The sequence below is a fragment of the Haliotis cracherodii genome, unplaced genomic scaffold (assembly GCF_022045235.1).
Source record: "Haliotis cracherodii isolate W230 unplaced genomic scaffold, xgHalCrac1.p SCAF_2, whole genome shotgun sequence".
Taxonomy (NCBI): Eukaryota; Metazoa; Mollusca; class Gastropoda; order Lepetellida; family Haliotidae; genus Haliotis; species Haliotis cracherodii.
The window spans coordinates 41983590-42000831 of record NW_027266275.1 but is presented as its reverse complement, the minus strand read 5'-3'; the positions used below and the strand labels follow the sequence as shown (position 1 = coordinate 42000831).

General features: G+C 39.0%; 1 protein-coding gene across 1 annotated transcript; it reads left to right on the top strand.

The window, feature by feature from the left end:
* The first annotated feature begins 2798 nt into the window (after positions 1-2798).
* Positions 2799-17242, top strand: LOC139469134 (exocyst complex component 7-like). The gene is made up of 22 exons (XM_071251270.1): positions 2799-2885; positions 3706-3871; positions 5448-5532; positions 5806-5914; positions 6127-6244; positions 6483-6657; positions 7177-7246; positions 8660-8718; positions 8937-8998; positions 9182-9288; positions 9457-9561; positions 10904-11023; positions 11402-11461; positions 11695-11733; positions 12086-12142; positions 12532-12598; positions 13136-13207; positions 13492-13612; positions 14178-14273; positions 14892-14973; positions 15222-15263; positions 15773-17242. The coding sequence occupies exons 1-22, from the start codon at positions 2835-2837 to the stop codon at positions 16007-16009; spliced, it is 2100 nt and encodes a 699-aa protein (XP_071107371.1). The 5' UTR covers positions 2799-2834; the 3' UTR covers positions 16010-17242.

Genomic DNA, 17242 nt, shown 5'->3' with positions numbered 1-17242 from the left:
ATACATAATCAAATACCGAACACTGAGGATGGTGCGAATGTTGGGTGGGGAAATGAAATGTCAAATCTTGTGAAGTTTATGTGAATGTCGAGATGGTATGTTGCAAGTGTAATTGTGAGAATGACGGTTGTCTAGCACCAAGAGAGGAGGCCAACGAGAAAGTATTTGAGATAACTTGATCATACGATGTCATTCAGTTAGGATTGACTGTGGATATTTTTGGGTTCATTGATGTATGAACCGAAAAACTGGTGTGAAAACGGTATGAATCCGCGTATGAATGCAATAACTCGCACCCAAATGTTGGAAAGCTCGTACCCAATATCAAAATATTTAGGGGAAATATATCTCCTTTCGGTAAAGTTTACCGGTTTAAATTTTGTAAGAAAAAAACTATTGCCCATTGAGCGATTATCTCCTTTAGCTATAGGCGTAGTACAGAGCTATGTCATGCACTGACCTTGTAATGCTGTACATCGTATCTTATTCAAGCTGTATCACTGAGAGTGAGTTATTATCTCCCTTACCCGAATAGGTCTATTGCGCACCACCTTTGCAATGTATCGCTATTCAGGCAGCCAGCGAGGAATTCAGGTCAAGGTCATGTTACGCGCGCTCAATCGTTCTCCCTTCACGCTGCTATTGCAACTTATTGTTAAACACGATTAATTACCAGGCTTCTATCAAGTTTGACTTTGTTCAATAAACAACACATGTAAACGGGTTTGATATGAGAAATTTGTAATTAGTTGTCTTCATAATCACATGTATGATGCTTGCTGTGCACAGTTGAGCACAGTATTGTTTCAAGTAGTTCACTGTATGTAATGTATGACTCATACCGTTTCAAGCGGAGGTTTACGGTTATTGCTTTGACAGTCTTTTTCACTCCCACGAAGAAACAATGACAGTATTACACTATCACAAACTTCAAAATATATGCACAATATATTGTGTGAAATACACAGGTATATTCAAAATACAAAGGAGGTACATTATAACATTTTTCTTTTAAATCAAGTGTATTATAATGATATATGGAAACACTATGATAATTGAGCAAAACTATGGTAATGTTGAACATACAAGGAATTTGTTAATGATTGTAGACATGACAAACGATCTTGGAAATTGTTTCTGGATAACTGTTGGTAAAATGTATTAAGCATTGTTCCTTTTAACAGAGTGTACCAAATTCTTTATGGTGATTGAGGATTTATTTGTGATTCTCTTTCTTGGTTGTGTTTTATATAAGACAGTGACATCACATGTTCCCATGGGATTGGTCTTTTTGTATATCTATCATTTTCAATTTTTAGTTTGTGATTACTTAAACGAAGTTTTGAGAAATGTGACCTATGAGCTTTGAGCATTTTACAATATGTAAGATAATTCTCAATGTTTATAGATGACTTGACCAACCTGTATGTTCTTAACTTGCTGTTGGATAAATATGAATCTCTTATGAATGCGTGATAATATTTTTACATTTGGACGGAAGTTGGATTTACATTGGTTTCATTACATTTTTGTGTTTACTGTTTCAAAAGTTTGTTTTATTTAACCCAGAGATCGTTTTGACCAGAAAGATTGATATTTGCGACCAAAGCTTCTTTAAGAATGACATTTCTTGTGTTATATATATATGACTTGTAATCAATTATTTTATATATTATTAATATTAGTACTAATAGTGGGTATATACCAAGTTCTGCCTGACAGCCTAGTTATGTGTTTTCTTGCCTTGGTTTTCCTTGTGCTGACCATTTAAAGACACTGTTTCTTTTATTGTGATTTCCAAAGATAACTACATTAATAATAACCAAATTGTACTTTACACGAATCCTCTCCTCCCATAGCTTACACTCCCTTCCTCTGCACATAACATAATATTGCGGGGAATAAATGATGCTCTTCAGCAATCTCTACTTGTACCCTTTTGCCCTCCCCTATCTTTTATGTCAGAATGGACCTCCATCCGACTCCGGCTGCTGAAACCTTGTTCTTTGATAACAAGGACACTGGAAGGAAACTGACGAATTGTGTTAATTAGCGCGTAGTCTCAGGGATAATTGGTCATTATCCCTTAGATAATGAGTGAAATGAGAAGTGAATGTTTGAAATGTATACGATGAATGACTGTTTATTGAATTAAAAGTTATGTTTGAATGTGTGAAAATTGCCAAGAAAGTGTATTAAATTAAAAGTGACCCAAATGTAAGCTTGGATTTGTGAATTTAGTACTGTGAATAAATGATTATTTGTCGTTTTGAGTGTATATAATGCATGGTTAATGCAGTTCGGTTTTGGACATCTTGGTTTAATACCGACTCGCTTCAAATGCAACAAATTTGAAAATAAATGGGTACGGGTCGTCCAAATTTTTTACGGGTCCTCAAAATGTGTATACGGTCCTCTAAATTTGTGTATGGATCATCTAGGTTTGTGTGCAGGTCCTCCATATTTTGTGTACGAGTCAGCAAAATAACAACCTAACAATTTGAAAAACAAAACAAAACCTTGTTAATGGTTTCATGTCGTGTGTCTTATCACAACTAACTTTGAGTTTATGCGTGGCATCTTCTTTGTGATATAGACGAGCTGTTTTATCTATTGCAAGGGGTTTAAAGCACAAGAAAGCGATAGTAAAGAGATCATTTTCTCAAACTAACATCGATTTTAGTTTCTCTTAACGATAACACAGACCATACAATAACTATTTTATCCGACAATCGAGTTTCATTATGTTTTACTAATATAGGAAATGGCTCTGCTGAAAGAAGTATAGCTGCTCGGTGCTTCCGCCTCTCGTTCGGGTGTAAACATTTCACGCAATGGATGATATCGCAGACTTAAAGTATGACATTGATCGAAAGCTCGAAAAGGTATGTTTTGAATAATCAAATGTCTCCAGTAATAGGGTTACATCCTAGATGAGATGCTTTGATGAGTCCGCAGACGACGTTGAACATGTTGTAATTGTTGCAGTGTGAATCCGTGACAGTAGACCTAAACATTCATAGAGATGACAGTAAGTAATACACGGAGGAGTCTCATCGTGTCCAGTATATTTATGTTAATGAGTAGATGATATAACAGTCAACGTGGTCTTACAGAAAGTTTGATCATTGGCACTACTGCAGTAGGAAATGTAATATTACTAATAATGTAATGAGGGTCGTGTGTGGGGGGTGGGGTGGGGTGGGGTGGGGTGGGGTGGATTAATTAAAATATAAACGACTCATGGTCGTTGTTTATCGTACAACAAAATAGTGCAGGGTGAATAAGCCCGCATATTCTCACAATATCTTACGTCGGTTATGTGTACCACTTCTCCTACTACCGAATATCATATCTCTCCCACTTCTGGATGCGATCATTTGGCCACTGCGTTTATGTGCGTATATACCCCTATGGGGAACAACTCACTGGAAACTTCCCTCTAAAAGATATCACCATCCAATATATGGTGTCATCAAGTTGCAAATGCATATTCAAATCTCCAGAAATGATGTCATGATAGAACAATGTTTTATCGTGACATAAACCACATTTTGTTCTTCATTGCTCTTTGCTATTTATCCCGTAGCTATCTTATGTTGGGCAATAAAGTGGACTGTATCTACAGAGCAGTTGATACTTTGATATATGCATGGGACTGACTGTTGTCTTCAGAGTTGTTTCAGTCTATGATGTTGTGTTCAGGAGACGACAAATCTGTCAACTTTGAGGGAATCACTGAAGAAGAGCAGCACTAACACTCAGAACATGTTAGGCATCCTCACAAGCTTTGAGAGCCGACTGCAGAGACTGGAAGATACAATTGTACCTGTTTACAATGAGACTGAGAACCTCAGACGAAGACAAGAGAGTATCCTATCAAAAATGTCATGTGTAACACTGTATTCACACCTATAACGCTGTATACAGTGAGACACCACTTCATAGTTTACGTAGATCTGGGTCCACTTGCACAAAGCGATCTTAGGGCTACAATTATTGTAAATCCTTAAGATCGCGATCTTAGGCTTCGGCTACAATGGCCATCCATTTGTAACGTCGGTGACCTTTTCGATAAATCAAGGGCAGCTAATCTTAGTTAATACTCTAGATGGGAGTGGTTTCCCTTTGTATAAGCCCGTAGAGTACAATCTACCTTACCCAGTGTTGTTGAAACATTTGAATTTTTTGCAAAATATCCCATAAATAGCAAAAATAAAATTCACACTTTAAAAAAAATAAAATTAATACCCAGTGAATATATATTAACGATTGCTTTCTCGAAACATTATTCATTATTCCTATTTCCCGTCTATGTGTTTTTGAAAGTTCCTGTCTTTCTGTGTTTTGAAATTGTAGTCATAACATCCTTTGTTGTAGCAACGAAAGGAAAACATATATTTAGGATTTTACTAAAAGCTCCCCCAAATAGATGACAATCATGCATTTACGCGTTATGGTTTTAGGAAATATTATTATTATTTATTTTAATTTTTATAATAATTGTGTTACTAAATAATGCATTTATTCGTATTTCAATGCTTTGAATTAAAACATGAGTAGGTAGTTCTCTTGTTGAAATAGAAAACAATTCCTAAATCACGACAGTATTAATGCCAACAAGAATATATGCCTTCATTATAAATAAATAATTAGGACCTTTCTTGAAACTGTGCAAAGTGCGATGGAGGGAGGTATGTGTTGCGTGTCGTTACCGGTTCCACTTATTGTATGCGCAGCAAACTATGCGCGTTTGCAGACAACTGTAGACAGGAGATGAGTTTAAAATATTCGTACCTCCACCGTTGAAGATTTCAATCTTACCTAAGATCGCGATCTTAACTCCAAGCCGTCTTACAATCGCGTTAAGATCGGTTTGTGCAAGTGGAATAGGACAATTGTACGGTGATAGTAAAGTTGATTGTAGCCGCCTAAGATCGATTGTAACTAAGATTGTTCTGTGCAAGTGGGCCCCGGTTGCCAGACCTTCTGGATAATAATGTTTAGCATTTTAATTTACAAGTTGTATTATATGAACTTGCTTGTTTATATTGTTTATGATCTGAAAGTGAAAAGTAAATTTTATGTCTATTCACTGATCATGTAAACTTTGGGTAAATCTGAGTGTATTAGGTAAAGTTGATAAATGTGTGTCATTTCCACTACAGGATATTGAATTAATGTTTCAAATTTTCAGTGATAGTACTTGATCATTTTTCTACATCTCACTTTGGGATCAGGTACCCTATAAATTCATAACTGAGTTACCATGGTTACTTGAACATATTTGAGAAAGTATCCAGATAAAGAAGCTTTACTGATTATAATTTGAATATATTAATTTTATAATGCAGTATTTATTTTGCAAGTGCCTGAAATTAATTAAAACCTACAAAAAGAAGTAGATTTAGTTCTACTGTTTTTTAATATTTCTTAACCCCTGTGAGACATTGAAAAGACACTTCACACTGTGGATAACGTCCTAGGCTACTACCATGCAGCTAAAGATGTGGAGCCTGTCATCAGAGAAGGGTGAGCATCTCCAGCATCAGATACACCACTGTTACATCACCGACAGTGATCAACAGATTACACTCTGTTATTGAAACAGGGGTCGTCATGACCTTCTGCAACGTCTGAGATACAAGACATGCCTAACATGCTGAACATAATGAGATTTTATGATGTAAGTATTGTTTGCTTTTCATCCCACTATTGAAACCATGTAGTGTCTGGGAGCAATAGTTGGGTTCACTGTTGTATTTCATATACTGGCATGCTTATGTTGACCTTTGTCCATCTCAGGCCTGGTGCTAGTGATCTTGACACCTACATCTCTTATATGGACAAGCTACTGCGGGCTATGAGATACTTTACTACAAACAACCCAGCCAGTAAAGAACTTGATCAGTTGGTAAGTCTGTGGCATTTTAGATATTTGTATATAAACTCATCTCTTTTGGGTTACAAATTCTTAAATTCAAAGGTGAAATAATAACACAAACAATGTATTTATGTAGTAGATTAAAAGACTTCGTTCTAAAGTTTTGAAAAGAATATATCTCAAATTGTGATGATTATGATCAGAAGGGGAGAGTGGTAATTTTTACACATTCAAACCCACAGACAAGAATCTATGATGATGGCAAAGAAAATCTACAACACGAGTTCCGTGCCCTGTTGACCCGACATGGCCGCCCTGTACCACCCATCCTTATCATGGACCTTCTAGGCACTGATGAAGGTATGTAGAGGGGGGCACTGATGAAGGTATGTAGAGGAGGCACTGATGAAGGCATGTAGAGGGGGGCACTGATGATGGCATGTAGAGGGGGGCACTGGTGAAGGTATGTAGAGGGGGGCACAGATTAACATATGTAAAGTGCATCAAGTTGTAACTGTAGAGGATTTTATATCTTCGAGTGCTTGATAGGACATGATAGCAGACTTATTAGCTGTGTGTTTTCACTCCGGTGTTGTAGAGCTGCCCCCAGTGGGGACAGACACGGACCTGTTTGCCCTGGAACACCTGCCAGAGAAGGTGGTGGAGCAGCTCAGTGACATCTCCAAGTGGCTGGTGGCAAACGACAGCTCCACAGAGTTCACCAAGTACTACTATGCCGCGAGAGCCAGCATGCTGACCAAGTCACTACAGGGGTAGGAAAATATATCAAATAACATGCTTTCAACTTTGTGTTATTGTCTTGATCAGAATGACCAGGTTCTAGTTATCACTTGGCTTAAAAAAAGTGTGAGGCCCATTCTTGATGTCCCTCCGCTGTGAGGTGGCTTGAATAGTGTTCGCTCTCTCCTCTGAATCACAATGGAAGTCATTATTCTTTTGACTAGATGGTGTGTGAGAGGTGCTACAGGTTAGATAAGTTATGTCACTATAACATATTCCTCAGGCCTGTATGTTAATATGTTTTGCTTAAATATTTTCTGAAATCATTTTAGGATATTTTTATTTTCTATGCTTTGTTCAACACATTCAGCAGATATGTGTAGATAGGCGTTATTCTCATCTAGCTCACTCCCTGTCAAGAGTGTGCCTTGTTTGACCACTATACATGTACAGGCAGAAGTCATTAAGGCTATTTCCTCTTGTTGGCTGTGTTCCCTGTGTCCATTATTACCATCAACTCTGTTGCTATGTATTGTGAATGTTTCTGGCAGCCTGAAGGAACATCTGAAGACCTCAAGTGGAAGCAGCACCACCCACGTGGGGCAGCATTCTCCCGCCATGGTATGTGTAAGCAGGAGGCACCAGGGTGTGGGGACTGGGGGTGCATCATGTGTGGGAGACTACCCCTGTAGGTGTTGGTATTAAGGTAGATTGACTACAGAGGACCAGGTAGTTACAGTTACAGTTATATACCATATATCGCTGTGTATAAGGCAAGTTTTTTGTACCTAAAATGAGGGGATTAAGAAGGGGGGTCGTCTTTAATACGGAGTCGATGATCTCACATTTTTTTCCAGTTGTTTCACTTTCAGTTTCGACTGGCGATGACAACCGGTGTCGGATAGCCAGCCCAGCATTTGACAATAATACTTCGCATTTCATCCTAAATAACTGTTCCAATAACTATTTCCATACATAAATATGATTTGTATCTGTTTTCCTTGAATAAAGTTTAACAATTTCTGCAAATAAAGTTGAAATAACCCTTGCCTCGATGCAGATTGTCAAGCCAGCTGACACGTTAAAACAATCAACATCCGTGAGTAGAGAGCCGGAAGTACCGTGCTAAGCATTTGCATTTTGCACATGTGACCTAACAGTGTGAAGCCCATTTCTGGTGTCCCCCGCCGAGATATTGCTGGAAAATTGCTAAAAGCAGCGTAAAACCAAACTCACTCACTCACTCACTGTGACCTAACATGTGATAAACGGTGAAGCTGAAATCAATTCCTGCTGTTTTTACAGTTGTATTAACAACTGTTGGAGACGGTGTGTACAAGTGATTGTGGAATAAACACGCTGAATGTGAAGCAAACATAAGCCTAGTTAGTTACAACATAGTTAATTGGCGATTAAATTACTCACCATTGTCTCTTATATGTTATTACTTCATAAATGAATTATATTTTACGGGCACCAATTTGGGGTCGTACCGTGTAAACACAAAATGGCAACATGTGCTGGAGTTACACACGCGACCAATCATCGTAGAAAAAACAACGCAAGATAAACATATTTTTATTGCATATATAAGGTTTGTGTGCGCACTTGTGATGTGATTCATTCCAGGTCGCTTTATACACAGAGTATAGGATTTTGGGTTGATTTTGAAGGCGTGTGCATGGGGGTTGTCTTATACGTGGGGTCGCCTTATACACAGCGATATACGGTAGCTGGAATAGTATTGACCTGGTGCAAATCAGTGTTCATCAATCTGTCACTCTTGGGGAAATAATGAACTTGTTATCACCAATACAAGACTAGTAGCATTCATTTTGAATTCACTTTCAAATTGTTAAACTAGACAGCCTCTCTGAGCTCACTTTGTACATGTGGTATGACATCTGGTTCTGTCATGTAAATCTGAAGTGAAGTTGTCCTTGCCTTGTTTGTAAACAGTATGGATCAACATGTAAAATATTCTTGCAAATATACAAAAGAATGTATGTGACATGTTTTTCATGATTCTTTCAGAATAACAAATTTCGTGGGACCAAAGATACACCAGTTAGAAAAAGCATGAAGAAAATGACGTAAGTTTTATGTTTAGTGTCAGCTCTTTGAAAGAATGAAAAAAATACTTCAAGTATTTTAGAGAAAACTTGTCAGTGAATTCATATTTCAACAGCCATAATCATTCTAGCGGAATCTTTGCAATAGTAACCCATCCAGCTTTTGAATGGAGTATCTGTGTACTATTGCAATTTGTTTTTGGCATGTTGTTTTTATATATCTTTTGTGTGTATTTCAGGTTGAAAGGATTCAAGAAGGCTTCATCCACCCTCATGGCAGGAAGGTCCCCGTTTGAGCCAGGTAGGATTGAACATTTGAACATCTTCAAGTCTTGCATCCATCAGCTGTGTCAGTATATGCTCGTCATAGGTTCCAATCCCAGGTCTGTCAGTACCACACCAATTGGAAATAATGTGATAAATTGAGGCAGCACTATTACATTGTAACTTGTTCTGGAAGATGTTTACTCTTGTTGATTACCAGGTCACAGAAGGCAGGGGTCATCGACAGAGAGCATGAAGGAGGAGCATGTGGATGTGGAGACCGACCAGTACATCACACAGCTCACAGCCCTCCTCAGACTCATGCAGGTAGGGGGTGACAGTTGTGGCAGCATTGGACTGCTGACTTCACTGAACATATTCTTTACAAACGTTTTCTAAGATATCTGACAGAACCAAGATAAGAAATAGTTTCATGTGTTGATATTGATACATTGACATCATTGACATATTTCATGTAGTGCGACATTATTTCAGAGCGAATCTCATCTGATGATGGGCATCATTCCAGAGAAGTATCAACGTAACATCTTTGACAACACTGTCCAGCAGGCTCTGGATATGATAGTCAGTGAAGGAGAGGTACGTGACAGCAGGCTCTGGATATGATAGTGAAGGAGAGGTACGTGACAGCAGCCTCTGTATATGATAGTCAGTGAAGGAGAGGTACGTGACAGCAGGCTCTGGATATGATAGTCAGTGAAGGAGAGGTACGTGACAGCAGGCTCTGGATATGATAGTCAGTGAAGGAGAGGTACGTGACAGCAGGCTCTGGATATGATAGTCAGTGAAGGAGAGGTACGTGACAGCAGGCTCTGGATATGATAGTCAGTGAAGGAGAGGTACGTGACAGCAGGCTCTGGATATGATAGTCAGTGAAGGAGAGGTACGTGACAGCAGGCTCTGGATATGATAGTCAGTGAAGGAGAGGTATGTGACAGCAGGCTCTGGATATGATAGTGAAGGAGAGGTATGTGACAGCAGGCTCTGGATATGATAGTGAAGGAGAGGTACGTGACAGCAGGCTCTAGAAATGATAGTGAAGGAGTGGTACGTGACAGCAGGCTCTGTATATGATAGTCATTGAAGGAGAGGTTCATGACAGCAGGCTCTGGATATGATAGTGAAGGAGAGGTACGTGACAGCAGGCTCTGGATATGATAGTCAGTGAAGGAGAGGTTCGTGACAGCAGGCTCTAGATATGATAGTGAAGGAGAGGTACGTGACAGCAGGCTCTGGATACGATAGTGAATGATAGTGAAGCAGCAGTACTGTACAGCTGACACATCTTTTTTCTAATCTACCATATCTCAGTGTACAGGTGTATTCTGCAATTCTGAATTTATGGCTGGAATGTTTCATTCCTATGACAAAAGGATTAGTGATCGGTTAGGAAGATTGTTTTGCAAGGCTGATTGTGTGGCATTGTACTTCAGCCTCTGGTTCCTCATTGTATGACTATTCTATGACCAGACAAATCGCGTGGCATTGTACTTCTGGTTCCTCATTGTATGACCAGACAAATCGCATGGCATTGTACTTCTGGTTCCTCATTGTATGACCAGACCAATCATGTGGCATTGTACTTCTATTTCCTCATTGTATGACCAGACACATCGCATGGCATTGTACTTCTGGTTCCTCATTGTATGACCAGACACATCGCATGGCATTGTACTTCTGGTTCCTCATTGTATGACCAGACCAATCATGTGGCATTGTACTTCTAGTTCCTCTCGCCCAGATTTCGTTATATTCAGGTTGCTTTGGTAAATCTGTAGTATTTCTCAACTTACTCTTTTTTCTAAGGGTTCTTTTCTCACAATAACTAATGATTATGTTTTACCAAGTATATTTATGTTAGAATGTATACAAGGTATGGTTGTGTTAGGGCTGTAATCCAGGTTCATGATTTTGTTTTCAGATGCTGGCCACAACCGCCAAGAGGAACATTGGTCGGCATGAATTCACTGCAGTATTGTCTATATTCCCTATCGTAAAACACCTCCGAACAGTCAGACCGGAGTTTGATTTGATACTCGAGGTAATCAGCAAAAGAGGACTAATTGTGAATTTGCTAAAGTTAATTGTGCATCTCCAGTGGGAAAAGGAGTGCCACGCATCAAAGGGCAAAGCTGATTTTCCACAGTTGTCTCCCTTTGCTTTAAGTTATGGCTCAGTCCACTCTGACAGATACACAAATAGTGTAACAGTGTTCTTATCTTCTCATAATTTTGTTTAAATCTCACTTGAACTGAAAGCTCTTTTTTCAGGCTTGTATTTAATTCTGATAGCAAACAGCTGTAATCATAAGGGTTTTGTCAATTTAAGATACCAGTAGATGTCTTTGAAAAAAGATATACAAAAGACTAAGAGAAGTTGTTTTTGTTGTTGTACTGATCAGTTTCTGTATGTGTTTCAGGGATGCCAAGCGCCAACAAGGTCCAAGCTCATTTCGTTACTCTCAACTCTAGACAGCACTGTAGGTAGTCCTCCTTTTGTGTAACCATAGCTTAATCATGTTAATCAAGTCAATACCTCTGTTAGGAATACATGTAGTAGACAAGATATTGTTTTAAAAGAGATTGTACAGTGAAGTTTGTTCTCTTTGTTCCCTCCCATCAATAAAGAAATCTTTGTTATCAGTGATGAAATAGATATGTCGTGTCTATAATTGATTGCAACTACCTTGATATTCTGCTCTGTTTTATCTAGGGAGCCAAGGCATTGGAAGAATTCCATGATAGTGTTCGGGTGAGTTTTTGTGTTACTTTTCTTTGGTAGTACCTTTCAATACTTTCATGGAATCATTCTAATGTACGAAATTTGTCAAAATGTCCAGAATTTGTGATTTTTTTTTAAGCATATGGATGAAGATTCTCATGAACTTGTCAAAAGAACATTCGTTTGACCATGTTGACTCCAATTTCATTTTTGTTGTGCAATGAAATTTAAGGAATATATTTCAATAAATCAGTCATCTTTAGTAATACAGTGTTGTCAACTGTTTTAAAAACCTTCTTTGGGATGATGATTATGATGATGATATTTCTATGAGAGGTTATAATTTTGTGAAAGATTCTGACGACAGTGTGTGTGTTTTCAGAATGATTCCGACAAAGCCATGCCGCGTGACGGAACAGTACATGAACTTGCCAATCATGTAAGTGTTACCAAGGTTACAGCTGTTCTTCCTCTTGTGTTGTGCATGTTCACACTGTGTTAGAACAAAGAGACCTGTCAGTCATTCATGAACGGTACTTTACAGGCTTTGTGTACACTCCCTTCCAGGGTTATGTCTCTATGCAGTTTCAGTGTCAAGCAATGGTAGGGTTCAAACATATTCTTGCATGCAGTAGGGCTCATTTAACTTATAGACAGCCCCATTTCATTAGCTGAGTCAATCTAGACACACATCACTACCCCACAATCGGTCATATGTTTTCACAGAGAATGGAGCTAAGTAGTCTGTGTGTGTACAAGCTAAAATATCCAGGTTGTATTCACTGTTCCTCTGTCCTCAGTTATGTATGTGAGACTATCATGTTCTAGACAATCATCTTCCTGGAGCAGCTACAGGACTATGCAGAGACGGCAGGGGCCATGTTGCTGATGCATGGTGAGTGTAGTGCCATGTCTCTAGTGTGTGCCTAGATGTGTAGTATGCAGAGATGGCAGGGGCAATGTTGCTGATGCATGGTGAGTGCCTCTAGTGTGTGCCTAGATGTGTAGTATGCAGAGATGGCAGGGGCCATGTTGCTGATGCATTGTGAGTGTAGCGCCATGTCTCTAGTGTGTGCCTAGATGTGTTGTATGCAGAGATGGCAGGGGCAATGTTGCTGATGCATGGTGAGTGTCTCTAGTGTGTGCCTAGATGTGTTGTATGCAGAGATGGCAGGGGCAATGTTGCTGCTGCATTGTGAGTGTAGTGCCATGTCTCTAGTGTGTGCCTATATATGTAGTATGCAGAGATGGCAGGGGCAATGTTGCTGATGCATTGTGAGTGTCTCTAGTGTGTGCCTAGATGTGTAGTAATAGTAGTATGCATTCTACACATACTGGATCACAGATATTCATTTGGTCTTAAGGACAGAGGGTGCTCTTGAGCTTCTTGACAGTTGTTCATGTTTATGGAGTCTGTGATGTTGTGTTTCAGGGGAACAAGCCGCCCCTTCACAGTCAACAATAACGACTGATGCCTGCAGGTTGAGGCTAGCAGACTATATGAGTAGGTCAAAGAAAAATGTTTATGGTGTCCACAACAATATATTTGAATTATTTTCAAGGAAAAGCAGTGTCCCTGTTCTTAGTTGTGGACTTAGTAATTGTTCCATGTCAAAAGAGTTAAAGGCAAGACTCGAAAATAAGTGATCTTTTAGATAATATTTAAAACTTTGGTCAATAAGCACCTGGTTACCTTATTGCTATGGAATTTGAGTCTTGTTAAATGGACAGTAGAAATTATCATTAGAATGTCTGACCATCTCAAATGTATGTTTTTTGTCCCTTCAGCGAGAGTGCTGTCTGCACTGGGCCTCAACCTCACCAACAAGGCTGAGATGTACAGTGATCCAGCCCTCAAACCCATCTTCATGCTCAACAACTTTAACTACATTCTCAAGTCTCTCAAAAGGTAGGAAACACATACCAGTAGAAGGAATTGAGAGGCAAGTATACATGCCTATAACAATGTTTGCTCTTTATGATCCAGACAGTACAATCTTGCAGGAATGGTCACAATAAACATTCAGCAGTTGCGCCATTTGTAAACTAAGTAGCCCCACAGTAAACTATCAGTAGTGCCAACTGTACATTCTCAGTAGTTCACTTGAACACCAAGCCTAAAGTTCCATACCAATGTTTTCCATTCACAATAACAGCACAGACTCTCCTACAAACAGTTACCTATGAGTGTGTTCAGTCCTGGAAGTGACCTGTGAAGATCCAGGTTAGAATAGGTCTTCAGCAATCCATACTTGCTGTAAAAGGCGACTATATACTTGGCGAAAGAGGCGACTGACAGGTTCAGGTGGTCAGGCTCGCTACACTCATGCATGTCATCGTATCCCAATCAATCAGTGGGTTGCCTGGTCCAGAATCAGTTATTTACAGACCGCCATCATATAGCTGGAATATTGCTGAGTGCAGCATTAAACAATTAAACAACAAACAAACAGTCCTGGAAGTGTGTGTTGCAGATCTGGCCTTCTGGAGTTGCTGCATGCATGGAACCCACAGGTAGCAGACGTGTATGAAACACAAATAACAGAACAGAAGAGATCCTACTCTGAGAGGTGAGTATTGTTGTTTGTTGAAGGATGTGGTGAAACCTAGTTTCTAAAGTTTGCCTTGTTGTTGGCTATGTCTTAGTTTGTAGGTCCCCCTACTGAAAGTCTAGTGAGCTTATGTTGTGGTGCATTGTCCATCTGTCATCAACAACTGCATTTTCGTCATCCCCGTAACTACAAGGAAACTTTGTATGAAAGAATCCTCAAAAGTGCTCACAGAATTCCAATCTGATTATAAACATGGCTGACATTGCATTGGTGGAGTTAGTAGTAGGACCTAAACAGGTATGTTTCTGTTTTTTAGTGATTGTATGCAATTTGACCATTCAACCATTACAGCATAATATCTGCTGTCTCCAAATTGAAAATGCTGTTGTGAGCAATAGAAATAATAACAGGTGCAAAACTAGGAAACTGTATGTAACACCCCACCACACAAGAGCCTGCGCCATGTTTAATCAAATTATCTGCTATCCAGCTAGGCTTGACTTCAGTTGGAAGTCTGTCGCTGACCAGGCACCCTGTGGTCCATGTTTATCAACAATGGAACAAAGCAGCCATTCTCAACAATCCCTGGCAAATATTGAGTAAATATTGAAACTGCATTTTGCTATTTTTGTGTAGCTGGAACAAAGTGTTACATTTCATCATGGAGGTAGACAAGCCGATCTCGGTGCAGAGGACACAGAATACAGAGGTTGTCAAGGTGAGTCCCATGTGCAGGAATGGTGATTAGGAAGGTCTGCACCATCAGTTGTGGACACTGATTTGGTCCAGGAGGTTCTGATTTCCCCGTTGTTGAACGCCATATGTCTATATCAATAAAGCAGTATGTCTATACAATTGAAATTCCAAAATTTGGGCCCCATTTTGGAAATATCTTCTTGAGCTGTGTAGCCGTAGCAGGTTTGTGTTTTGTTTTGTTGTTGAGTACTTGTTATTATTTGTCCTCAGTTAAAAGATAAGGACCGGCAGAACATCAAGGACAGATTCACTGTAAGTAACTTTATGCATTATTTGTTACAAGACACAACTGAACTTTTGCTATTTAGACCTTTCTTATTGCTTCTACATGTCTAAAACATCAGTGTGATCGATATATGTCATACCGTATTCGCCTTATGTAGTGCCCTGCTCCAATAAGCTTCCCCTGAGCAACTTCTAAACAAGTCTGTAAGTATCTCTAAAAAAGTCATTGTATTCTTTTAATAAGTGCATTCCCCACCCCACTCCCCTCTCTTATCAATTTTCTAAACATATGGTGAATACAGTAAAATTGTCCCTGCATACTTACATATTGGAACTATACTAGATTATTGTTAAACAAAAATAGATTATAAGATTAATGCTGATCAATGATTGTACTATTGTGTGTGAGATATATTTGAAACTTCTCGCATTCACTTCTCTCCAAAGATGCACTTATGTATTAACTCTATGTGGTTGTGTGCCAGCTAATAAGTGCAGGTTAGACCACATATATTTGTGTAAATCCTTGCTTGCAGGGCTTCAACAAGGAGCTGGAGGAGATTTACAAGATCCAGAAGGGTTACGCTGTCCCGGACCCCGAGCTCCGCGAATCCCTCAAGGCTGACAACAAGAAGTATATCACACTGCGTTACGAAGTGTTCCTCAATAAATACAAGTCTCTCAACTTCACAAAGAACACTCATAAGTACATCAAGTATGACGTGGTCGGGGTGGAGAGCCTCATTGATAAGTTCTTTGATGCCTCTGCATAGATATCCATTTCTGATGGCAAATAATGTGGTCATTTGGACATCTGTTGTATTTGCAAGGATTAACTGTGGATCTGCTGTTTGTCACTGCGTATGGTGTATGCTCTAATGTGTTGTTGTTGTTGTTGTTGTTGCTAACAGAGCTTTGTTATTGAAAGTAGTGGACATTAGCCCAAACACAGCTACTCGTGGAGTCAGGAAGCCCTACTTTAAGATGATGTGTGAAGTCTTCTAACTCTCAACTAATATTTATAGAATTATCTATGTGTTTTGACCCTACTTTAGGTTGAAATGTGGAGGTTTTAGGTAGGGGATGTTATCACCTGCAATATGGGAAGGATCTAACACAATGGAAAATTATACTTCATGTTTATTGTGTAATATGGGAAATGTTTGTGTGCTGATATGGCAATGTTAGCTTACTTCAGCATTCAGTGGCCTGGAGTGTCAGATGCTGCTCCACCCAAGAGAGGGAACTGCAATCCTTCATTAGGAAAAGATTGGCAACAGATAATTGTTTTAAACCATTTTGAATTGTTATTCATGAAAAGCATCTGTTGGTTGACAACCTGAGAAAGTGAACAAATATAAGCTGTGTAATGGAGACCTAGTACTTGCAGGTGGACCTCTGTTCCTCTCCCTCATCCGCTGGGTTGCACCTCCAGTTTGCTTACTTCATGAACTGTGCAATATTCTTTACCGACACATAAACATTTAAAACATGGTTACTGCTTGTAACCAATGTTGTGTTTCACATGCTAATTGTTATGTTTGAGATTGTGTATAGATGTACAAGTATACAGTATGTAGATTACTTGTAGTTTACGCTATGTAATCCATTTCATTCCATCTTATATATATGTTGACATGTTATTTTTTGATAAATGCTATTTGATTTTGGGATGTTAAATAGAATGCTTGGTATTGAACTGAACAGTGGGCACATGTAAATGTCAAAGACAAGAACATTCAGAAATATTTTCCTCTTGTGCTAGAATCAAGAACCAGATGTCAATTTTAGACGGGCACTTAGACTTGCATGAATGTTCACTATGCTTGCTGCTTAAGGAAGCAAAGGTTGTGGTCATCTTTCCTTCCTCTCTTGTACAATACTGGTATTTATGTGTATGTCCGAATCAGTGGCACCACACTGTATGTCTATTTACTACTCATTTATAATGTATGTAAGTCTCATTTCTGACATGAAATAAAACATTTTATCATACGAGTGATACA

Bases quoted from the DNA above. Each gene is read 5' to 3' on its own strand.
- LOC139469134 (XM_071251270.1), top strand. From the start codon at position 2,835: ATGGATGATATCGCAGACTTAAAGTATGACATTGATCGAAAGCTCGAA. The intron at 11,024-11,401 runs GTAATCAGCAAA...TATGTGTTTCAG, and splicing joins AGTTTGATTTGATACTCGAG to GGATGCCAAGCGCCAACAAG. The intron at 11,462-11,694 runs GTAGGTAGTCCT...TGTTTTATCTAG, and splicing joins TCTCAACTCTAGACAGCACT to GGAGCCAAGGCATTGGAAGA.